Raw genomic sequence first — 25,611 nt, 5'->3', positions numbered from 1 at the left:
TACAGACATATTATGTTGGGTTCTTTTAATTTTTTTAATTCACTTAACACTTAGGTGGTATTTGATAAAGCTGAAAACTGAAAATTGAAGACGGAAAATTAAGTATTGAAAACTGAATGCTAAATTTTTTAAGTTGAAAAGCTATTTGATAAAAATTTAAATGCTGAACTAAAAATAAATTGTTTGATACGTATACAATCAAATTTGAAATTTATTATTTTTAAATTATATATTTTAATTTTTATATTGTGATAGTGATAGTAATGGTGGTGGTGGTGGTACCAATATCAATAGTAAAATAATGCTAGTGTTTCTAGCAATCATAACAAATTGTAATGAAGGTGGTGGTAGTTGTGGTAGTGGCATAGTGGTGGTGGTAGTGGTAGCATTAATAGTGGTGGAGGTGGCATGGTAGTGGTAGTGGTAGCGATGGTAGTGGTAGTAGTAGCGATGATAGTGGTAGTAAAATGATGGTGGTTATTAACAATGGTGAAAAAGGTGGTGGTAGTAGTGGTGGTAGTGGTGGCGGTGATAGTGGTAATGATGACAGTGGCATGGTGATGGTGGTAATGATAATGATAGCAATGGTGGCGGTGGCGGTGGCGGTGGCGGTGGCGGTGGCGTTGGTGGTGGTGGTGGTGAGTTTGTTATAGTGTATATTTTTAAACGTTTTGTAATAGTATATATTGATGCTTATGTTTAATATTAATAAATTCAGTTAGAATTAAATAAGTTTCATATGACTTTTTTTTTTTTTTTTTTTAAATTATCCTACATTTTAAGAGACACTTCAATTTTTAAGTGATATCAATTATGATTATCAAATGGGTTTAATGGATTATCACTTAATACATTTAGTTTTAAGTGCTGAATCTAGTTATCAAACAACCCTTCACTTCTAATCAATAATCCATTATTCATATGGATAAAAAAAAACAATGACCCTATTCGGTTTGGAGTTTTCAAAAATAGGTTTTTAAGTTTTTAATTTTTAGTGATTTTTAAAAATATTTTAATTATTTTTTTTTTTTTTTACTTTTTAGATTCACTTAATCCTGATATACTTACCAAATATAAAATTTATGCAAAAATACACTACAAATTCACTTAATACAATAAAATACGAAAATGTACTGAATTTATTTTTATTTATTTTTTTGTAAATTTTGTATTTAGTGAATTTTTTAAAGTTTTTTTTTTCACAAATATTATATTTTTTAAGTGTATCTAAATTAGGTGTATCTAAAAAATAAAAATAAAAAATTTGCATAAAATATTACAATAATTATCTATTAAAAATAAAAATAAAATAAAAATAAAAAAAACCCCAATTTTCAAAAAAACAGTGTAACCAATTGCATTATTTATAGTCCTTATAGCCTTACTGAAATAGAGATCAGTGTAATTATGTCAGAACTATAGGACTTGTTATATATTCGTTAGTCATATGGATAAAAAAAGAGGGCTGCTATCAGCACTTACCTAATTTTTTTGGACCCCCCATTTCTTTAAACCTTAAATTTTAATAAGATTTCTTTAAATATTGCACTTAATACCAGTTTTACCCGTATCACACCCAAGTGTACACTCACCTAATTTTGCATACCATCTCTTCTTCTTCTCTTAGTAAACAATGAACGATTGAGAGATGATTGAGAACAACAAATGATTGAGAGACAAATCGATTTTCCCTCTCTTCTCCCCTCATAAATGATGGTCTCTTTTTCCTTGTCACCGTGAACGATGGTATCTCAGTCAGAAATCTCGTCGGAAATCTCTTCGACGGTCTCTTTCTTCTTCTCTCAAGCAATCTCCAACTCCCCATCATATATTATTTTTTCGTTTATTTTGGGATAAAACCCTCAATACAAGGGGTTCTATAAGGAAAAATCCTAAAAAAAAAAAAACAAAACAAAAATAGGGTACGAAATGGAACCGTTCAGCATTCTAGTGCTGAACAAAATCTTTATGTTTAGCATTGTATTACTGAACAGAACCTTAACAATCGGCAAATCAATACCAAACTGAAAACAACCCACAATTGTTAATGCAAGATAGATAAACTTATCAATGCAACATTAACCTCATCAAAGTTGTTGTCATCCTCTTTCATTGCTCTATATGTATCAACGAATGGTGAAAACGACCACAAATGTAGAAACTTGAAATCTGTAATAAGGTTGTTTGCAACGTTAACTGATTTGGAATACCAAACACATTTGAAACCACCGAACAAAATGTTAACTAATTAGGTGGTTTCAAATGTTTTTCATTGAAGATGAATACGTGGGTTTAGGATGGTGATGAAGAAGAATACGATTAGGGTTTAGTAAGGAATATGTATAGATGGGGATGGAGGTGGGTGTACAATATTGTAGAGTATCAGTCTAATTGTTTTTATTTGGTGGGTGGGTGTTCTATTAAAAGTTATCCTTTAATATAATTTTACTTTAGGGTATCATTGTAATAAAAGAAAATGTGAGAATTGGAGGATCCAAAGAAATTAAGTAGGTGCTAATAGTAGCACTCTAAAAAAAAGGTGAATTATAGTCATAATCCCTCAAGTTTGACACTTATTTCATTTTAGTCCCTGTAATTCTAATTGTGTTGTGCCAACTAAATCCCTTTAGATTCAATTCCAAATCAATTTAGTCCCTAAAAAAAACATGGAAACAAAGTATAAACCCAAAAGTTCTATTAATTACAACAGGGCCGTATTTTTCTATTAGTATAATTATGAAACCATTGTAAAATTGTATGTGTTTAGAATTGGTATTAGAGTCTAATTTATTAGTCTTGCCAATATAAATATATAAGCATTAGATAAAATGAAGAAGTCGAATTAAATAATTTAAATAACAATACTGCACTACAAATAATAATTGAACAAAATAATAATGTTATTAAAAGAACTTAACAAAAATCTTAAGAAAAATCAACTAGAAATTATACACAAAATTGGATTATCACTTAATACATTCAGTTTTAAGTGTTGGATCTAATTATCAAGCACCCCCTTCACTTCTAATCAATAGTCCATTATTCATATGGATAAAAAACAATGACCCTATTTGGTTTGGAGTTTTCAAAAGCAGTTTTTTGAGTTTCTAATTTATATATATTTTTTTATTTTTAGTAAATTTTAAAAATATTTTAATCATTTTTTTTTTTCCAGATCCACTTAATCTTGATATACTTACCAAATATAACAAATATAAAATTTGTGCAAAAATATTTTAAAAATTCACTGAATACAATAAAATACGAAAATGTACTGAATTTATTATTATTTTTTTTGTAAATTTTTTAAAGTTTTTTTTCACAAATATTATATTTTTTAAGTGTATTGTATCTAAAAAATAAAAAATTTGCTTAAAATATTACAAAAATTATCTATTAAAAAAAAAAACTTAGAAAACAAAAAATCCAATTTTCAAAAAGCCAGTGTAACCAATTGCATTATTTATAGTCCTTATAGCCTTACTAAAATAGAGATCAGTGTAATTATGTTAGAATTATAGGACATTTTATATTCGTTACTCATATGGATAAAAGAAGGATGAATTATAGTCATAATCTCTCAAGTTTGACATCTGTTTCATTTTAGTCTTTGTAATTCTAATTGTGCCAATTAAATCCCTCAAGATTCAATTCCAAATCAATTTAGTCCCTAAAAAAAACATGGAAACAAAGTATAAACCCAAAAGTTCTATTAATTACTATAGGGCCGTATTTTCCTATTTGTATACTTATGAAACCATTGTAAAATTGCATGTGTTTAGAATTGGTGTTAGAATCTAATTTATTAGGCTTGCCAATATAAATATATGAGCATTAGATATAATGAAGAAGTCGAATCAAATAATTCAAATAATAGTACCGCACTACAAATAATAATTGAATAAAATAATAATAATGTTATTAAAAGAACTCAACGAAAATCTTAAGAAAAATCAACTACAAATTATAATGAAATTGGACATTTACTATTAGATAAAGGTAAGCAATTACTTATTGTAGCAAATAAGTAAAAAAACACGACAAATAATTATCTTTCTCATTGCAGGGAAAACTCTACAAAGTATAAAAATGAAAAAATAGTGTGATAAAATAAAAATGTATTTTTATAATATAACAAAACTTAAAGAGGCAAGAATATAATAACTAAAACCTTAGAGTCAAGATTATAAAGCAAAAATAACCAAAGTGGAAAAAGAGAGAAAGTATAAGGACCAAACTGAAACTTAGACGAAACTAGGAGGATCATTGATGTAATTAGCTCATAAAAAAATAAGTATTTGACTGTATGGTTTAAATTACGCTCCGTTTGTCTAGGCTGAAAATAGTTTTTGAAAAATAATTTTCGTATTTTCTGGTGTTTGGTATAATGGAAAATGAAAGTCAAATGGAAAACATTTTTCGTGGTCAATAGAAAACAAGCTTATATGGGTAGAAAATGTTTTCCACTTTTAAAATGTGGAAAACGTTTTTCAGACTAAAGTTTTACCAATGTCACCACGACACCACTGCCACTCTCACCTCCACCACCACACTATCATCACCATTGCCACCATTATCGTTGCTATCACAGCAGCTACCCCCCCACCACCATGCCACTACTTCTACCTCCACTTCCACCTTTGTTCCACTACCTCTAGGAAACATTTTTTGGGGAAAAAAAATTTGTAAAAAATAATTTTCATTAGAAATTATTTTTCGCCCTGACAAACATAGTGTTATATAAATTTTGAAATGACTTTTGGAGCAATTAAATTAAGTTTTAATGTTTAATGATTTGAATAATTATTTCTAATTGGATCACATGAAGTAAAATATAAAATTTAGGGACCAATTAGATAAAATTAACTGTTTAAGAATAAAAATAAAATAAAATTTAGGGTATAAACGAAAAATTAAACCAAGTAAAAGATTAAAGGATCTAGACACCATAATCATTTCATCTTTTACTATCGTTGCTGCCACTTTCAACCCTCTATCGCCACCACCATCGCCACTTCTGGCTCATCCCCCTCCATCCTAGACCTCCACAGTCAACAACGAGTGATTCGTGGTGAGAGACTTGTGGGAGTGTATGGTTCATGGCGGAAAATGATCGCAGGCGGATAAGAAAAGAGGCAACGGGAGGGGATGACGGATGAGAGAGGTGGCGCTTGCGATAGAGGATGGTTGTGGCATTTTAGAAATAGGGTTTGAGTAGAAGAACACGAGGGTATTATGGTATTTTTATTCTAGAACAAAATTGTATTAATGAAAATTTTCATTGTGTGAACTGAGTAGAATTAGTGTGTGGAAATAGAATTACCCAAACTTTTTTTATCTTTTGAAGGGATAACCAGGTGTGGGTATTTTGAAAAAAATTATTCCAATAGATCCGCACAAAAGATTACGTGATATGTCATTATAATTCTATTAATTACATATTTATTATTTATTATTTTTCTTATATATTACATAAAATAATTAACAGAATTAAAAAGGCTCAAAGCCTAATTAGAATTACTTGTCTGTCCTTGCAAGTTGCAAACCCGAATGACTGAATTCCAAATAGACCCATACCCAATTTTCCCTTCCAAACCCAAGATCCAGTACCAGTTCCAATAGGCCACTTCCCACCTGGTAATCTCCCTCCATTATGTTCTTGAGGATCTGTATTTATTTATTAATTATTTCCAGTTTTTGAGTATCTAAATACACGTATTAACGTCGATTCTTATGTACGCTATTTGCTGAGAATTTCGATGTATTGAAATAAGAATTAGCCAACCCAATTAACTAAAAAAAAAAAAAACCACACCTAAGGAGAAATTGAAGAAAAAATGAAATTCGAACATCTTTATGTACTAATTAAACGAAAAACTAATCTCCATCTACCCAAATAGTCTTTGCTAGGTTCAATTACTTGGAGTTTTAGTCTTCTTGAATTTTCACTAGGCTCAATTAACTGGAGGTTATAGTTTTCTTGGGTCATAGGTAAATGACAAATATTGGTTCCACATTCTTATGTCTTTTCTTTTCTGACATTTTCCTAGAAGCCAAACAGAGCTTCTTTTGTTCTCAATTTTGATTCCCTTATCTATTCCTACATTTTAACGCCTTGGAAGGGGGATATCAATTGTTTACTTCTTTTTTTGTTCTGTCTGTCTCATTTTCTCAGCAACCAAACAGAACATTATCAATTATTCTTTAGTCCTTGAAATCCCTAATCAATCCCGTCAATTAAAATCTAATTCTTTGTGTATTAATGTATCACATTCTGTTTTAAAATTCTCTAGCCGACTATGGAATTCAATGCATTCAATGAGGAAGATCGACCTTGCAAACAGTTGATTACATTAAGAGGCAAATTTGGAGCAAACAAAACTATAAAAATTGAGGCTTTACGTGGGACCTCATGTGATGTTTTGTCTTATTGGGCTGAAAAGCCTATTTTGTTTTTTGTGGCTATTTTAGCCAAAAAAGCTCCAAACCCATCTTGCCAAACGTAGGCTAATCTTTCTCTCTTTTTCTTTGGATCTTTTAGTTTGAATTATAGAGTTTTTGGCTGATGAGTAGCTGAATTGATTATTTATTTCTTGTTAAAATATTTCAGCATCTCATTGAATTTTCTTCTTGTTCTTCTCAATATAAAGCTTTCAATAAATATGCATGTATGTTTTTCTTTCCAACCCAATTCTACTTCAAATTAATTTGAGAAACCAATTTGGGGCTGATTGAGGGCAATGAGGAAGCTAGTCTCTGAATACTAAAATTTATAGATTTTAGGTCATCGTATGAATGCTTTTGATCTTTTTCTGGTTTACTGATTGGGCCATTTTCATAAGAGAGAGTCCTTGTTTACTTCGTTTTCTCTTGATTTCTTCCTAACCAAGCATAAATGTGTGTTGGTCTACAATCTTGTGATTTGTTCATAACCGTGTTTGGTTTTTTATTTGGTTGCTTTCAGGGATTTGGATAATAAGCTTCAAAATGCACTTTTTGAGTTCTTGAAGGCTAGGAGGGTAAATGATGAACTCTCTGTTTTCTTGCATGAATTTATGATGAACAATGATAGAATTGAGATTATTCAATGGTTCATATACATTTGATGGCATTGTTTTTTGAAAAATTTCGAAACTAGTTTTTTTTTTTTTTTTTTTTTTGGGGGGGGGGGGGGGGGGGGGATATAAAAAAAACTCATTATTTTCACATGGTACTCTTTCTTGAGGCATAAATAATTTTGGAAAATTCGAAAACTTCTTCCTTCTACTATACTTGGTGCTGTATTTCTAACTTTTGCATCAATTACAAAAAGTTTTGCTCTAGAATTTGTGTTGTGCTCTCTGCTCATGCATGCTTCTAGTTTAGTATGTTTGAGTTATAAATACTAAAAAAACATTTATACACATGGGAATGAAGACCCAAATAAACTCTTAGAATAGTTTTTGGAGCCCCTCCAGTACATGATGACTCATATTAGTGAATTGTGTAGCTGTGCCAAAGTCTGGAGCCATGAACTCCTCACCTCAGTTCCATGAATTAATAATCTCTCTCCAAATTCCACATCCACATGGTTGAGTCAAAATAAAAACATTTACTCATGAGAGTAAACAATGTCTTTTGGCATTGCTATTGACATGAATTGAATTCCATAGAGCCTAGAGCTAGATCATCTGGTGGGTCAAAATCTTTTTTTCTAGTCAATGAAATAAGATGCTGAGTTGGTAGTAGAATTTGCTAGGTATAACTGATTCAAGAGGAGGAACAACATATTGTACAAGGCACATAAATGTATAAAATCTGTGGATTGCATTATGTTAGAAAGTTTTGTAACACAGCAAATGGATAGCAATCCATTAACAGGGGCAGCATTATGCTGTTTCATGTAACTATCAACTTTTACAGAAGCATCAGTTGGAAAGGCCTTATGTTTGCACATCGTAAAGACTACAGAGTTGTACTACCATGCTAGATTACCCGAAAAATAATCTGAATCCCCTTTCATAAAACTCATCTTATCAATATCTCCTCCATTGGCTAATTCAACTAACACAATGCCATCTGAATGAGGAACGGCCTTAGGGAACTTAGCTGTACTGAACTAGTCATTACTATTCCGCCAAGTCTCCTGCAGTTGCAGTGCATACCGGAGGTTACCCAACACATCCTCCATCGATGGACGCTCAATCCCCTCATTCCACACACAATTTTTTGCATTCTTGACATATTCTTTCAAACATTCTGGTGCTATTTTGTTAGTTAGCTATGGATCAATGATATGATGTACGGTACCCATTTCGATATTAGTTTTGAACCAGCGAACTAAATTCACTTGATCCTTGTCCCTTGAATAGATCATTGGCTTCCTACCACAAAATAGTTCAAGTAAGATGACGCCGAATGAGTACACATCGTTTTTTATAGTAAATTTTGCATTGTCAAGGTATTCTGGATCCATATATCCCACGGTGCTTGTACTTGGTTCAGTGTTGGGCACCACTTTGGCATTCCAATTCTTGTCCAACATAAATATTGGTCGGCTTCAAGTTGCGATGAATGATTGTTTGCCTTGTACCTGCATGGAGGTATTGCAGTCCTCGTGCAATACCAATGCAAATCTGAGTCGCTTTTCCTAGTTAAGCAGATAATTGTTGGTTACATATAGGTGTTGATGGAGAGACCACCAAATACTGGTACACAAGGATCAACTCTTGCTTGTCGTTGCAGTTTCCAATTAAACAAACAACGTGGAGGTGACGGAGATGGGAGTGCACCTGGACCTCAGCCCTAAATTGGTCCAAATGCCTTTGTCTTGATGTTCCTTTTTCCACCTTTTAATTGCCACATCAAGATTCCTGTGGCTGATACAGCCTCCATACACTTTGATGTCGCCACCAAACCTAATCCAGAGGCTCATGGAAATTATTTCTGGAAGAGAGAAACAACGGTATATTTGGATGACAGCATCTGCAATTGGATCCTTCCGCAACTGCCATGACATGCCATTCTTAGGACCATTGTTCTTCCACTTCCTCCACCCAAGATCAATACCTTTAGCCACTACATATGCAGTACTCAAAAACAGATTGCTTATTATTCCCTTTCTTCGAGATATACGAATATTGTCTTGTGATGCCAATCCATGCTCGAGGCTCCCCACAACTTCACTCGTTGTAGGCCTTCCTTTTGGATAATTATGTAAACATTTGTTAGCAACATCTGCAAACACCTTTAGACAATTTGGTGATATTTGTACTCTTATAGAAGGATCAATGATCTGGTCAAGGGTTCCCTTTTTGATGTATACACTGGATCTAAGGACTCTCCTCTACTAGATCTAGTACCAGTTCCAATACGCCACTTCCTACCAGGTAATCTCCCTCCATTCTTGAGGATCTAATGTTTCATTTTTTAAAATTTAATTTAATTTAATTCAATTTTTTTTTTTTTTTTTTTTCAATTTTTGAGTTTCTAAATACGCGTATTAATGTTGATTCTTATGTACCTATTTGCTCAGAAAATGAGGTAATTGGAAAAGAAGTCAGTATTTCTGAGAATTTTGACTTGAAATGAATTCCCTCGAGGCAAGAGCTAAATCATTTGGTGGGTCTAAATAGTTTTTTCATGTCAATGAAATAAGATGTTGAGTTGGTGGTAGAATGTATAACTGATTCAAGAGTTGGAACACCATATTGTACAATACACAAAAGTCTATAAAATATGTGGATTACATTATGTTACAAAGTTTATTTTAACATAGCAAGTGGATAGCTTCAGACTTCATACATAGGAAAGCAATCCACTAACAGGGCCAGCATTATGCTGTTTCATTTGGAAAGGCCATTGTAAAGGCCACAGAGTTGTGCTACCGTGCCAGATTACCCGAAAAACAATCTGAATCCCCTATGCTCGTAAAACTCATCTCATCAATAGCTCTTCCACTGGCTAATTCAACAAACACAATGCCATCCTGAAGTGGAACGGCCTCAGGGGACGTATCTGTGCCGAACTGTTCATTAATATTCCGCCAAGTCTCCTGCAGTTGCAGTGCATACCGGAGGTTACCCAACACGTCATCCATCGATGGACGCTCAATCCCCTCATCACACACGCAATTTTCTGCATTTTTTACATATTCTTTCAAGCATTCGGGCGCTATTTTGTCAGTAAGATACGGATCAATGATCTGATCTATTGTACCCATTTTGATATTAGTTTTGAACCAACGAACTAAATTCACTTGATCCTCGTCGCTTGAGTAGATCATTGGCTTCCTACCACATAATAGTTCAAGTAAGATGACGCCGAATGAGTACACATTGGATTTTATAGTAAATTGTGCATTACCAAGGTATTCTGGATCCATATATCCCACGATGCTTGTCCACGGTTCAGTTTTGGGCACCACTTTGGCATTCCAATTCTCGTCCAACAAAATATTGGTCGGATTCAGGTTGCGATGAATGATTGTTTGCCTGGTACCTGCGTGGAGGTATTGCAGTCCTCGTGCAACACCAATGCAAATCTCAAGTCGCTTTTCCCAGTTAAGTGAATACTTGTTGGTTTCATTGAGGTGATAGTAGAGTGACCCATGGGCCATATACTCGTACACAAGGATCACCTCATGCTTATCGATGCAGTATCCAATTAAAGAAACAACGTGGAGGTGACGGATATAGGAGTGCACCTGGATCTCAGCCCTAAATTGGTCCAAGTTCCTCTCTCTTGATGTTCCTTCTTTCCACCTTTTAATTGCCACATCAAGATTCTCGCGGCTGATATGGCCTCTATACACTTCGATATCACCACGGAGCCCAATCCCCAGAATCTCATGAAAATTATTTGTGGCTGCTCGAATCTCTGCAAAAGAGAAACGACGGTATAATTGGATGACATCTGCAATTGGATCCTTCCACAACTGCCTTGACATGCCATTCTTAGGACCGTTGTTCTTCCACTTCCTCCACCCAAGATCAATACCTTTAGCCACTACATGTGCAGTACTTAAAAACAGATTGCTTATTATTCCCTTTTGTCGAGATATACGAATATTGCCCTGTGATGCCAATCCATGCTTGAGGCTCCCCACAACTTCACTCATTGTAGGTCTTCCTTTTGGATAATTAAGTAAACATTTGTTAGCAACTTCTGCAAACACCTTTAGACAATTTGGTGATATTTGTCCTCTTATAGAGGGATCAATGATCTGGTCAAGGGTTCCCTTTTTGATGCATTTTTGAGCCCATAGGGCTAGACCCATTTGGTCCTCCTCAACACTTGTATCCACCGGTGGCCTTGCACATAACACTTCAAATAGAACCACACCAAAGGCATACACATCTGATTTCTTGGTCAGTCTACGAGTCAAGAAATAGGCTGGATCTAAATAACCAAAAGTGCCTTTAACATCTGTACTAACATGGGTTCGTGTATGGCTTGTGTTTACCATTTTGGACAACCCAAAATCTGAAATCTTAGCTACCCAATTCTCATCCAACAGAATGTTTGTGGTCTTCACGTCCCTGTGTATGACACCTTGCTCAGTATCCGTATGAAGGTAGTCCAATCCATGGGCAGCTCCTATACAAATTTTGAGTCTCTCCTCCCAAGTAAGATGATAAATATCATTCCCGTTTCCTTTCCTACTACTTTTGTAGAGATGATCGGCGAGTGTCCCATTGGCCATGTATTCATAAACAAGTATCATCTCCTCGCAATCATCAGAGTAGCCAATCAGAGTCACAAGATGTGTGTGTCGGAGCTTGGAAAGCGTCTTGATCTCAGTCCAAAACTCTGCTGCCCCTTGTTTGGACTCTGCATTCGATCGCTTAATGGCAACAGTGGTAGCTCCACCGTCGATGAACCCTTTATACACCTTACCGAATCCGCCTTTCCCAATGACCAAAGCATCATCGAAGTTGTTGGTCGCCAATTGAATCTCAACAAGTGAAAACCAACGGCACAATTTGTCAGATTGATACACAGCGTTTGTAATTTTATTTCCACTGTGAAAAGCTGACATATTTCTTAGCTTTGGAGCCCTACACGACAGTCTACGTGGTTGCTTGCACAAAGGATTTGGAATGGCAATCAACTGTTATGATGAGATGATGAGGGTAGATAAGAGTGGAGGGATGAGAGAAGACATGAAGATCACAAAAATGAAGAAATGGAAGACTCAAATTGGTTCCCTCCTCGGGTCAACAATGGTGGGCTGTGCTCCTAGTCCACGGTCAGTATGCCTCTAATTTTTCATGGATATTATTTCTTCTTAGTAAGTTCTTATAGGAAATTATGAATACTTAAATCTTATGCATACCATCACCAACAATTTTTAATACCTATGATTGGTTGACTACTGAATAATTAAATAGGTTATTGCGGATTTGAAACCATGGATCCAAACTAGGTACGCCTGTTGTCCTGTTGTTAGTCTACTTTTTTAACCAAAATCTAAGCACGTGGAACAGATTGAGACTACGGAACCATTTAAGAAATTTTCTGGAATTTGAAAATTTCTTGGTCTAGTGTTTGATTTTATATTTTGCAGCAAACGTGTGAGAGTAGGTAGCATCAACACAGCGCAAGTTGGATGAACTTCCCCTTGTCAGATGGCAGATCCTGTTTTTTTATTTGGGAATTCTATAGGATAAGATCTTAGAATTTTCTTCTTAATATACATATTAAAAATACTTTGTTGTTCACTATTCTTAAAAATAAAAAAAAAAATAATAAAAACTTTGTTGTTGTGTTTTTTATGTGGAAATCAGAGGCCAAAAAGTCCATTCCCTTCTACTAAAACTAATGAATATTTGACTCTTAAAAAGAAGAGTAACTAAGAGCAGGAAAGAACTGTTATGGCCCATGAAATTCAACTCAATTGCTTCATTTTTATGCTTCTTTTGAATGTCATAGGATATTTTGAATTCTAATACTTCTTGGTTACAAGGAAAAACAATTTGAATTTGTTCAGTTCAGGGATGGTGATTATTTACAAAGAACAAAATCGATGTAGTTGAATCTAACCTGATTGGAATTTGGAGGTGCAGCACAGGTGGATGAGATTATAAGGGGTCGGATGGCAGCGAATCATACTATTATAATCCTGTCCAACTCCCAGAGGGTAGGAGCTCCTAAAAATTTTACAAATTTTTCTTATTGATAGATATGACTTGGAATAGTGAAATTTTGATATTTGAAACTGGGTCTACTAGAATAATGTGACGAGGACAACCCAATTGTCACGTGTGAGTTAAAAAGAAAGGTTGGTAAAGTTTACTAGATTACTTGTGTTTAAATCATTCATAAACTCCAAATTAACTTGTGCTAACAAAAAGGCCTAGACCATGATATCCACTTACACTCAAGACTTTGATGAGAAACACCCACCCCATTAAAAACCAGAAGTAAATGATTTGTTACAGCTGTTGTTAGGATCAAGTTTCATTCCCTTTATTAGAATTTTCTCAGAATATTTAGAACTAATAGTTCATTGAACTACTAGTCAGCAGGGTTCTCTGCCAATATTTGCTGGCAATGCCAACAAACGCATTGCCAATGCCACCAGAGAACATGTTATTATGAGAACAAAGGACAGCCTCAGGGAACTTCACAGCAGTCATTCACACTCCACTTTGACTTCCTGTGCTTCGCGTTAGTATTAGTTTGAGTCGACTTCCTGTTTAAGTTCTCGGAAGTACTCTTCTTTCAGCCTCCTAAATCTAGTCAGGCTTTTAAAGCTTTGTTGCATCACCTGGTTTAGGTATGGAAGAATTCTACTTCTATATTGTGTGGAGTCTATGTGCACACTATAGTTAAAGAAGAACAACTCAATACATGGCAATTCAGAGTCCACTGACAAAATGATAATCATTCAGGTCACCCTAAAAAAATATTCAATAAGAAATTAAGAAAAATATGTTGTGATGGAGAATAAGGTACTTCTAGATTAGATTTGAACATTACAGCAAAATCTTCCTAGATTTAGTGATAGCATTTAATTAACTAATAAGACAAATATAGTGATTGTGTTAAGATTTAGTAATTGCGTCTAACCATGAAAGAAAACAAATATATCATCCATTAGTTAATCAAGAAATATAGAACATTGTACATTAACAATTGTGAACAAGGACAAAGTAATGGCCTTTTCTTTTATTTAAGTGTTGTTTTGGAAGTGTTAGCCAACTCATTATTTTGATTTTTTCACACACTATTTGTAGTTGACAGGTTCACATTTTCCATGTAATCTCATTGTTAACAGTATTTTTAGAATTTTTTTAATACTGTGTGGGCCCAACCAATGAACGATGTGGATGCCGTTTTTAAATCTTTTAATATTGTGTGGGCCCACATCAATGAAAGGTGTGGATGCCATGTACGACATGTCGTCGCACATGGTAGTGGAATGGTTTTTCCAAGGTGTTGCACGTGGACCCAATGCCACTTCATCAATCATTAATAGATGTCCTAGAACTCATGTCTTAGTATATGCCACTATATCAATCAATTTGTGTGGATTTGATCCACATTGTTGGAGGTATGTATTTTGTATATTTTCTTTTGAGGTTTGTTTAGTCATTTTATCTTATTATTGTTGGGGTTAGACTCTCTTGTATTATACATCTGATTATGTAATAATGATACAATTTTAGTTTTTCTCTCTAATTGATTAACGTGGTATCATAACTCAAGTTGGAAGAGATCTTGGGTTCAAGTCTCTCTATTTGTATTTAGTTCCCATTTGCATTATTTCTCTCTCGTTTGCGTTATTTCTTCTCTCTATAATATATGGACATTTGCATCTCCATGTGCAAAACAGGGTTACACGTGAAGAATGGTATTGGATAGCTTAATATATATTAGGTCTATTTCCTATTAGGTTAACACATATGTTTGTAGTCTTGAAGTATTAGTACTCCCTTTTGTTAGGTGTTTAGTTTGGTAAGACAGAAGAATTGAATCTGTGTTGTGATATGAAAAATTCATAAAAAGCTTTACCAACTATGTTGTTGATAAGGACTGACAAATAAGCAAGAAAGCTATTGGGAGAAATTTTTTCTACATTTGCAACATCTAGGGGTATCAAAATTTATGTCTCCAATGCATTCTCAATCGCATGATGTGATGAAAATCTTGAAATGTGAACATACAGATGAAAGTGCATTAGAATCAGGGGACATGGATTGATTTTGGGGATTGAGGATCCGGAGCCAATATTCCTTACAATGTTTTCGACTCTACCTTTAAATTTAGAGACAGAAGTACAGCTACAACATTTAGTATCACCTTTATACATTTAGAGGCACGGAGGACTAAACCATCTTAAGCAATCATCTAATATGAGTACAAAATAATACCAAAAAATTGAACATATATACGTGTATGAACTAAACAGTTCCAAGTCTAGAACAAAGAAACCAAATTTCTAGACTTCCCTATGATAAATAAACAACAAAATTACTTTCAAAGAAAAAAACTATAGCTAATCCTCAACTCAACCAAGGGAAAGATCAAAGCTTTAAAATGAGATTGTTTTAAAAAAAAAAAGGGGGTACTTAGAGCTTGAGGGACAAGTCAAGCTTTTGCATCTCATCTTGATTGGTCTTCAACCGGCTGTTGCCACCACCTGCCCACCAATAACCACCAATTACCTCATTGGCGGGAGAACCGGTCATCATCATCCTCACCGCGTCGAATCTTCCAACGCCACCTCGAGATGAAGAAAGTCCAGTTGATGATGATGGATTTGCATGGTGATTCTGTGTGGCTAGCTTCCCAACAGCTGGTTGTTGATCAATAGGAAGCCTTGACCATCCACCATGTCCATACAAACTCCTAAATCCTGAAGAACTTGGCATGTTAGAAGCCTTATGGATCATCGAATGAGCCTGTATTCCAAGAGCCCTAGAATTATAATTATAAGCACCATGAAGGGGAAGAGAAGCCAAGCTAGAATAATGGTCATGCTGATCATGGTGCCAATAAGAGTGCCCATGAGGTGGTACAGGTGACCATATTTTAAGTCCTCTTTTAGCTAGAGTCCTCTCTCTTTTGTGTGCATTTTGGTGTCCTCCAAGTGCTTGTGAACTAAAGAACTTTCTTCTGCAATAGGTGCATGAGAAAACCCTTGGCTCGGCCGCCGGTTTTTGGGGATTTGCTGATGAAGTTCGAGTTGAATCCATGTTCAAACAATCAATAAGATTGAGTTCTGGTTTGAACATATCATTGGAGTCCTTACAAGAGAGCTTGAGATCAATCATCTTCTCTAGTTGTCCATCTTCTTCTTCTTCTTCTTCTACTACTACTACTACTACTTTTCTTTCTTCTTGTGTGTTCTCCATTGAAGTGTCTGGACATGGAGGAGCCTCTGGTGTAGAGGTGGTGCTTGAGGACTTGGAAGGACATGGTTTCTCTCTTTGTGGTTCCATTGGGGAGTATATGAAATTTGTAAAGATGAGAGAGAGAGAGAGAGAGAGAGAGAGAGAGAGAGATTACTTGGTTTCAATTCAATTGATTGAAACTAAACAATGCTATATAACTGTATAACTAATCTACTGGTCATGGTTCCTAAGAGCTGATTGTATAAAGATTTACCGTCATAGTTCAACAACTATAGCATTCCAACAATCAACTAAATGACTTAATCAATGACAGTAACATTAGATGCCACACACGCCCAAGTGTTTTAAGATAATAAGAACATGTTTAATTTCGTTTTTATTTTTTTTGTTTTTGTTTATATTTTTATGTTCACGAAACATAAACAATGAGAAGTTCAAAAAAATAGTCTTTATTTTTGCGTGTCTTTCCTAGAAGGTGGAGTATTTTTAGAAAATAATTTTCAAAACTAGTTTCGCAAACAGTTATAATCTTTACTTCATATCTCTTTTATTTCTATAAATTTCTAATTCAAACGCAACCACAAGATAATGAGTAAGCTGTTATTAAGAGATGGTAAGTAAATTAGTCAATCAAATAATTTTCCCATTAAATTTTAATGTGCACACTTCATGCCTAATTTATGTAAATAAAATAATATAATGGTTATCATGCCTAGTTTATGTATATTATTTTAGTTTATGTAAATAAAACAATATAAAGAGAAAGTATTTTATGTAACGAGTATGTTATTTGGCTGAACTGTCGTGTTTTCTACCATTTCACTTATTATGTTTTATGTAGTAAATGCAGAATTGAGACGTCATTTAATGTTGACTTGAGATGTTGAGTGTTCGACCACATTAAGCTCTGATGCTACTTTTAACCGAAAGAGTAATCACATCAAGTCTTACATATACATGTGATACAAAATATTTTTGAGGGAATTAACATCTAGGGGTGATTTTAAAAAAATATTACAAATATATGGAAAAGTTTTAGATTTTGATTATTATTGATAAAGTTATTTACTAATTTATAAATTATTTTTGAAACGCCCAGTTATATGTTATTCTCCAAATATTTTCCACTCAAAACAATATGTTATTTTCAAGTAAAGAAAAACTCAACCATCATGAGTGATTAATAGCTTAAGAATTTAACATGACTAATGATCTCTCTCTATCACTACATCTAATATAAACTCCTGAAACTGCACTATTTCATTCGCTGTGGAATGCACGTGTGTTGCCTCTTCAGGTTCGGAGTACACCAAGCCTGCACTAAGTTATTAATTATGGTAAATTGCAAATATGTCTCTTAAAGTTTACTTAAAATATAAATTTTCCTATATGAATATAGAAATTATATTCCACCTCTTAAAATTTTTAGTCACATAACAAATAGTAATACTTTCATTAATTAATCATTAAGTCAATTAACAGTTTTTAATGATATTAATAATATAATTCAATTAACGGTTCTAATAATTTCATTGTCGTATAAGAGGATAGTTAGAAATTTCATTTTTTTAGCAATTTTATTGAATAAAATTTTTTGACAAAGAGATATTTATAATTTCTATAACTACATGAGATAATCTATATTTTAGGCAAATACTAGGGAGTGCATTTGCAATTTATCCTATTAATTGTTAGGATAAATTACATTACATTTCTTGAAGGGTTTATTTAAAATACCGATTTTCCTTCTAGTTTGACAAAGGAATTATATTACTTTAAGTTGATCATCTCAACTTGAGAGAGCATTTGGGGTTGGTAAGTCTTTTTGGAGGCCAACCTTACTAATCTGAACTGTTCACTTTTTACGACTTATTGAGTAGAATATTCATTCAAAAATTTAAGATAATCGGATATCATTAGTTATATGTTTGAATCATATTTATTTTTAAAAATATGGAGGACAGATACAATTTCAAGGGTAACTATTCATTTTTAATAATGTCAACATTAAAATACTTGATTAGTCTACAATACGTAAAGAAAATGACTACTATCTTTATCTTTTGATCCTCACTTTTATTTTTTATTTTTTTTAACCAACACTGTGGCTACTCCTCTCATCTCCCACTTTTCTACCAAGACAATCATCTGTTGGACAATCTTCACTGTAATTAATTAATTTTGTTTGTGTACTTAACAACAAATAGAATATACAAAAAATAAAGGAAATGAGAGAAAATATTTGATTATAAAAATCAAACTAGAAATAAAATTAAATAAATAAAAATAGATTTTATTTTGTTACAAAAACAAAATAAAATCTGATTTAATAAACAAATAAAACAGAATAATAAATTAAACAACTTACTTGGTTAATTTTTTCGAATAATAATCTGATCAAGTCCAGTGTTTGACACTGTGTCCTTAAGACAAATTCGTCCTCTCCTCGGTATTTTCAGAATATGGACGTCTATCTCTCAGGATGAAATGATTAATAACAAATATATGCAGCACTACAATATATTTGTACAACGAACACACTAAGTGTTTTATACTCTCTCTCACAAGAAAATAATGCAGCAAAATGAAGAGTATAAATGCATAATTTTATGGACGAAAATTGGAGTGAATCTGATCAAATGAGGACTGGTCTATTTATAGAAGTAATGGCACCCTTTAATTTTGAATTGAACAAGTAGCATACATATTTGAACAGGTACTGTACCTGTTGGGTTTGAATTTGAACAGATAACCGAATTTGTTTGAATTTCAAATTTGTTCAGGTGGATTTAAATTTGAACTGAACAGAATCGGTTTTGGACAGATCTGAACTTGTACAGAATTTCTGAAGAGGTGCAAATAAACATTTGAATTCAAAAAATTGAAATTTAAATTGGACAGAATTTATTCTATCAAAAATAAATTGAATTCAAATATTTTTGGCCCAAAAAGATTAGTATTGGGCCGGACAACGACACGCACGCATGTGGTGATTTTTGGATCCAATGGGTCTAGCCCATTTTGTCCATAACTTCTCCCTTCTACAAACTTGGGATGCACCTTGAGGTCCTCCCCAAGTTATAAGTCCAAGCTATATAAACTCATTTAAAACTTCCCACCAAATCAATGTGGGACAAGCCATTTACACAAACCTTAAGGAATTTCCACCAAAACTCTATTTTCATGGAACACACTTTAGCTTCAATTTTCCATTCACTCGATAATGGTTTTGAGCAACCAAATATACCATGTGAATCACAACGCGGCATTGAACGCGTTACCACTTAGACCCGCGAAAATCGACGCTTGGATCCCACCTAAATATTAGACTAAAGTTAAGAAAAAATTCTGATTTACCCAGAATTTTCCCAACCATTTCCAACACCATCACCTTTATCAGCTCCCCAAATCGTTACCCAACCCTCCACCGTTGCCTCCTTACCTCTCCATTCCAGTGTTATTTCACTGCATCTCCCTTTTATTTTTTATTTTTTTAAAAGAGTATTGATGGTTAAATAAGTACTTTAATCAGCGTAGAGCCATCTAAGACCTAGGAGGTCCTGTGTCTCCCCCCTGAACTTTCGATATTTATACTATTATCCATATATATAAAAATTATATATTGTTTATCCCTTATAAAATCATAATAATGCCCGTCTTTAAATCAGGTAAACCTCCTTGTATTTTTAAAATTTTAAAAATGTTCTATTCTATTCTTTTGGTTATTCTTGTACACTTTTAATCAACATGTCAAGGCAAGAATTGAATCAATTAATAATTCATTTCTCTTCATTGTGGGGCTCTTTTGTTGAGTAGATAGGATTGAACTTATTTATTGTAGATTTAGTTATTTGTTTATTTGTTTGTTCATACTGTTGGGTTAATAGAATTTAGTTATTGATTGTGAATTTATAAATCGGATGGATGTAAATCTCAGGATAATTATAGTAAAAATAAAAATGTATTAAGTTTAATAATATCTCGTTGTTACTTGTTATGAAAAGAAAAAAAAAATTAATCAGTGTGCTTGGTTTGAGTTTTTTGAATTAAGTTTTTTGAAAACTGAGATTTTTGATTTTCTTGTTTTTTTTGTTTTTAGTGAATATTTTTAAAATTTTAAACATATTTTTTTTAAAAATTTAGATGCACCTTACTTAGATGTATCTAAAAAGTAAAAAAATTTATGAAAAAATATTTTAAAAAATTAATAAATACTTAAAAATACAAAAAATATATTGAATTCTTGTTTTTTATTTTTTTTTATTTTTGGTATTTAGTGAATTTTTAAAAGATTTTTTTTACAATTTTTTTACTTTTTAGGTATATTTATGTTAGGTATGTCTAAAAAGTAAAAAAAAAAATTAAAATATTAAAAAAATTCAATAAAAACAAAAAAAAAATGAAAAATAAGAAAGTAGAATTTTTTGAAAAGTGTTTTTGAAAAAGAGGAACCAAGCAAAGTGATGTGCTTGATGTGTGCCACCTCCACATTAAATTTCTAGCTCTGTCACTAATTTTGATAAATAAAATTACCGACATTAGTAAAATCAGTTAATTGACCTAACAATTGACTAAAAAATAAAAATGGGTATTTGTCACGCGATTTGAAACCTCAATAAGTGAAATATATTTTTTCAAAATTTGAGCGAAAATTTTATATTTTATACAAATCCAAAGATATATTTGTAATTTGCCTTAATTACCAAGTAAAAATAAAAAATAAATTACGATAGTTAACATCACTTTCACTTTCACACATGAATCATGAATTGCTCTCAAGCAACATCTCACTATCTGGAACGAAATTTTTATGTTAAAGTGAAACAAACGTGGATTGCGTCACAAACTTACACGACTAAAGTTTCGATCAATCAGTCAATCAGGCATCTCTCTCAAGTTTTCCCAATTACATGAGTAATGTTCTAGATAGTTCAAGATTTGTTACATAAAAATTTCCACAGCTTTATCTTTTATTTTATTACTATAATCATCCAAATATACTATTAATTAATTACTTAATTAATTTTTTTTTTGGCAAGTACAAGTAATTGTGTAGATAAGCAATGTAATTTTAGTCGCCAACCTTTGGCAATAAGTGTGCTTAGTGAATATTTTGATTCGTTTAAATTGACTGAATTAAATTAATCTGCTGTATTTTGAACGGGTATATGATGATGAGCAGACGGTTGTAGATAGATTTTTTTCAATCCACCTAGTTTTGGACGGATGGCGAATTTGAAATTACTTTGACTGCAAACCGAACCGCTAAACTGCGAGCACCCCTACTAATTTGTAAGACTCTGTGTTTTTAATTTGTTTAGCTATTTTGTTTGTGTTTTCAATTGAAGATTGATTGAAGATTTCTCGACAGCAACTGAACCACGAGCACCCCTATTTGGCTGCAACTTATAAGTTATTAATATTATTATTATTTTGAACTTATTTTTGTTTTTAATGAATTTTAAAAAATTATTTCGCTTTTTTTTTTTTTTTCAAAAGTCATCTAAGGTAGATCACTAAATGACTATAAAATTTTTATAAAATTCAAAAAAAATTCACTAACTACACAGCAAGTAAATCTTGTTAATTTTTTTTTTTTTATATATAAAAATTAGCTTATTTTTGTCTTTAGGTACAATTTTTTAAAAATAATTTTTTTTAGGATGGTGTTGTCTAAACAGATTTTAAAAAGATACTTTTATTTAAAAATAATAAAAAGATATTTACTAATAACAAAATAAATTTAAAAATAAAGCATCGTATACGTTGCAGTCAAAAGAATAGCATAGCATAGCATAGCAACAAATGACCGAAAAGTATTGGGGGATTATTTTAACATCATAAAATCTACAAAGTAAACCCATGAGATAGGTATAATCTTAGCTTTATTTATTATTAATCTAATAATTTTCGCAAAGTAGCTCCTACTTTCATTTTAACCAAACTTGTTTCTCCTAATGAAACCCCACCCACATTAAAAAAAATAAATAAAAAGAAATGGTTGAGTGTAGTTTAACATTACATTTTCATTGGCTTGTGTAAAATGGAGACACTCCATATGATTCCATGTTCCATTTGCTCTTGTCTAATCATATTGGATCAATATCTCTTTACTTAGATATATCTTTCTCTCAAAACAAACGAAAAATGTCTGAAAACTCTAAATTGGGAGCACTAAAGGAGTTCTAGAGAGTGAGTTCCATTAACTGATGTGATGTTTTGGCTTTAAGTTTTTTTTTTTTTTTGAATTTCCACCTCATTAGTGGTCCATTAGTACTCCCAAATTAGTGGGATGTATTGTTGCAAAACAAACCATGTTTGAAAAAGTAGAAGAAAAAAAAACAAAGGAAACAGTCTTCCAACACTTGGCACCCATAAAATATCGGAAAAATGGTTAACTACTCAAAAAGAGGACAACTCACCTTTCAATAATACATTCATAATATAACTTATTATTATTAACTCAAATCTATAATTTTCTTGATTTCACTTGAATACACATGTCTTGACTTCATAATCAATCCCAACCTCTAACCTGTTATAGTCTCACATCAGACAAAAAAAAATAATTAAATAAATAAATAATGTCTTGATGGCCCTGTTTGGCAAAGACTATTTTTTTTTTTCTTTTTGAGCTAAAATTCACAAAAAGAAAAAATAAATTAAAATAACTAATAAGATAAAATGTCACATCAAACCTATAATCATTTTATTTTTTCTTTCACAAACATCACATCCAATTAAAAAAAATCCAATTATCTTTTCAAACACAAAAATTTTAACCTACTAAAATAGTCAAAAATTAAAATAATCTACTAAAATAGTCACCTTTCTAAACACACACATATATTAGATGGGGAATTTGGTCATAACCCCCTCACTATCTAATTTCTCTTTCAAAAAGACAAGAATTATATAAGTACTTTCAAAACCTCCTGATATTTTAAAACTTCTATCAGCTCTCCTATTAAGACATTTTCACTATGTATTTCAGAGTAAAATTTTACTCTGTATAAAAGTAAAATTTTACTCTGAAAAATAAGTAAACTGTAAGACTCTGAAGCTAAAAGTAAAATTTTACTCTGTATAAAAGTAAAATTTTGCTCTGGTTCTGTCAAATGAAAAAAACAGAGCAATAGAACCAGAGTAAAATTTTACTCTGGTTCTATCAAATGAAATTTGATGTTTACTCTGAAAAATCGATGGAACTTTGAACTTTGAATCAGGCCTATAATCCTTGAATCAATCGATGTTTACTTTGAAAAACATTGAATCATGCCTATAATCCTTTAATCAGGCCTATAATCTGAAAATTTTAGAGAAATCTCAATTTTTCATACCCTGGTTCTTCAGATTTTACAGATTTTTCAGATTTTTAAAACTTTGAGCTTTCAAAAATCTATATATTCGAATTCAAATCTCAAAACACACACACACACACACACACACACACACATATATATATATATATATATTCGAATTCAAATCTCAAAACACACAAACACACACATATATATAGATATATATATGTATCAGCACGATTTGTAAGTTCTCCACAGCTTCGGCCATGGAGGAAGCTAGGATTAGAAGAGAGAGACGAGATAGAAGATGAACAGTTGAAGGAGGAGAGTTGAGAAGATGCAGAGAGAGATCGTCGGAGCTTATGAATGACACAGCTCCGGCCATGGAGGAAGCTAGTGTTAGAAGTGAGAAACGAGAGAGAAGATAAATTTTGTATCTGGATTGTGTATATGTGAGGGTATAATAATCTGATAAAATATTTAAATAATAAATTTTGTTCTTTATGCAAGATTTTATAATTATGAGGGGGTTTAAAAAATATAATTTTTTTCTTAGTCCTTCTAACAATGAAAAGAAGGTAAAGGAAATTTATAACCAAATTTCCCATATTAGATAGACCTCATAACTTAAACTTTTAAGTCGTATGAGTTCTAAATCAGACTATGCTAATAAATGTGTGTGAACTCTAAAATTTCTCCCAACCTAAATCAGCTAAGTAGTGTTGCTTGTTCACGAGACCCACCACTCCAATAGGTATGACTTGGTTGGCAATACTTTTTAGGGTAAACTATCAATAGATCTTAATAGTTGAACTTAATTCTCATCAAGTCTTATTAAAAATAAATCTTAATGATTTTGTTGCTAAAAATAAATTTTTTGTGACAAATTTTTATATATATCGCTAAAAATTGACAATTAGTGACTTTTTTTGTCATACTTTTTATAAATTGTTGTTAAAATTTACAATTAGTGACTTTTTTTATGACAAATTTTTCTCATAAGACCTATTAAATAATAAATCCACTTATTAAGGCCAAGTTTGGGAAGACTAAATAAGTACACTTTTTGACATTTTATGAAATATGAGTTGAGTTTGGGTTGGGTTTGAAGTGATGTGTTAAAGAGGTGATGTGACTTAAATAAGATGATGTGATTTAAATAGGATAGTGACTTTTTGACTTTTTGAATTTTTTAAGAGTAGCCAAACTTAGCCTAAGACCTATACGTAAATACTCCTACTTCTTAGTTTGTCATCCTAGAGCCTATGCTTTTTGTTTATTTTTTTTTTTTTTAAAAAAAAATAATAATAATAATAATTAAAAATTAGAAAAACAAACTTGCAACTGCTATTTGGTTCAGATACTATCCTGAGCCTAATTTCCAACTGTTTTCTTTCCTTTGACGGTTCATTTTTCTCCCTGCAGTCATTGCTTTTTCTGCTATTATATTCACCCCACCCTTTTTATTTCCCTGCATTCTTCTCTTCCTTTCCATTTGGTTTTCTCTCTGCCTTCTAGTTATGAGGAAATAGTAATAGCTACCTTGATATCAAGATATAGCAATTTATCACTAATATTACCTTTTTGTTGCTTTCGCCTTCTCTTCCTCTTCACAAATCCCTCCCTAAATCCTAGATCCAAACACAGTGAAACTTTTAAGAAAGATTTCTCTGATCTTACCATTACTAGAATAAAATGTTAAACATAAGGTAGATAATGGTGACATCGGGTGAAGAGATTGGTATGAGTGAAATTGAGATTACAAGTAATTTTAGCTCAAAGTTTGGATTTCAGTTAATAGAAACCGCAATTGCAATTCCAATTCCAAAGCACAAATTCCACACTACCAAATGCAGTCTAAAAGAATTCTCGATGAGCACCATGTAATCACTTTGTTCTTGTAGAGCATGTTGATGTAGTTTTTCCATCAACATCAATAATAATCAACCTTTCAGTTCCTACAAAGTAAC

The 25,611-nt window shown here is 32.3% G+C and overlaps 3 protein-coding genes across 7 annotated transcripts in view; all 3 read right to left on the bottom strand.

The window, feature by feature from the left end:
• Window positions 1-9,689: 9,689 nt before the first annotated feature.
• Window positions 9,690-14,317, bottom strand: LOC114283242 (receptor like protein kinase S.2-like). Its single transcript, XM_028226063.2, has one exon. The coding sequence runs from the start codon at window positions 12,017-12,019 to the stop codon at window positions 9,863-9,865; it is 2,157 nt and encodes a 718-aa protein (XP_028081864.2). The 5' UTR covers window positions 12,020-14,317; the 3' UTR covers window positions 9,690-9,862.
• An 898-nt stretch (window positions 14,318-15,215) lies between these two features.
• LOC114274382 (zinc finger protein 3-like) lies at window positions 15,216-19,680 on the bottom strand. The gene has a single exon (XM_082894538.1). It carries the CDS (start codon window positions 16,425-16,427, stop codon window positions 15,555-15,557), a length of 873 nt encoding a protein of 290 aa, XP_082750664.1. The 5' UTR covers window positions 16,428-19,680; the 3' UTR covers window positions 15,216-15,554.
• A 2,998-nt stretch (window positions 19,681-22,678) lies between these two features.
• LOC114283263 (Golgi SNAP receptor complex member 1-1) overlaps window positions 22,679-25,611 on the bottom strand; it is a 31,368-nt gene continuing 28,435 nt past the window's right edge. For 2 of the 5 annotated variants that reach the window (XR_014344347.1, XR_014344348.1), the window contains exons 6-7: window positions 25,222-25,272; window positions 22,679-22,875 (exon numbers count right to left, since the gene is read on the bottom strand). The gene's annotated coding sequence lies outside the window, so the exon portion shown is untranslated. Of the gene's footprint in view, window positions 22,876-25,129; window positions 25,273-25,294; window positions 25,600-25,611 lie in introns of those variants that run through there. The other 3 variants (XM_028226078.2, XM_028226080.2, XM_028226079.2) reach the window with 2 other exon arrangements.

This window comes from Camellia sinensis, chromosome 11 (genome assembly GCF_055761805.1).
Source record: "Camellia sinensis isolate YWXY chromosome 11, ASM5576180v1, whole genome shotgun sequence".
NCBI classification, from domain to species: Eukaryota; Viridiplantae; Streptophyta; class Magnoliopsida; order Ericales; family Theaceae; genus Camellia; species Camellia sinensis.
This window is presented reverse-complemented; position numbering and strand designations above follow the sequence as displayed.

Excerpts from the sequence above, each read along its gene's own strand:
- LOC114274382 (XM_082894538.1), bottom strand. The coding sequence starts at position 16,427 with ATGGAACCACAAAGAGAGAAACCATGTCCTTCCAAGTCCTCAAGCACC.
- LOC114283242 (XM_028226063.2), bottom strand. The coding sequence starts at position 12,019 with ATGTCAGCTTTTCACAGTGGAAATAAAATTACAAACGCTGTGTATCAA.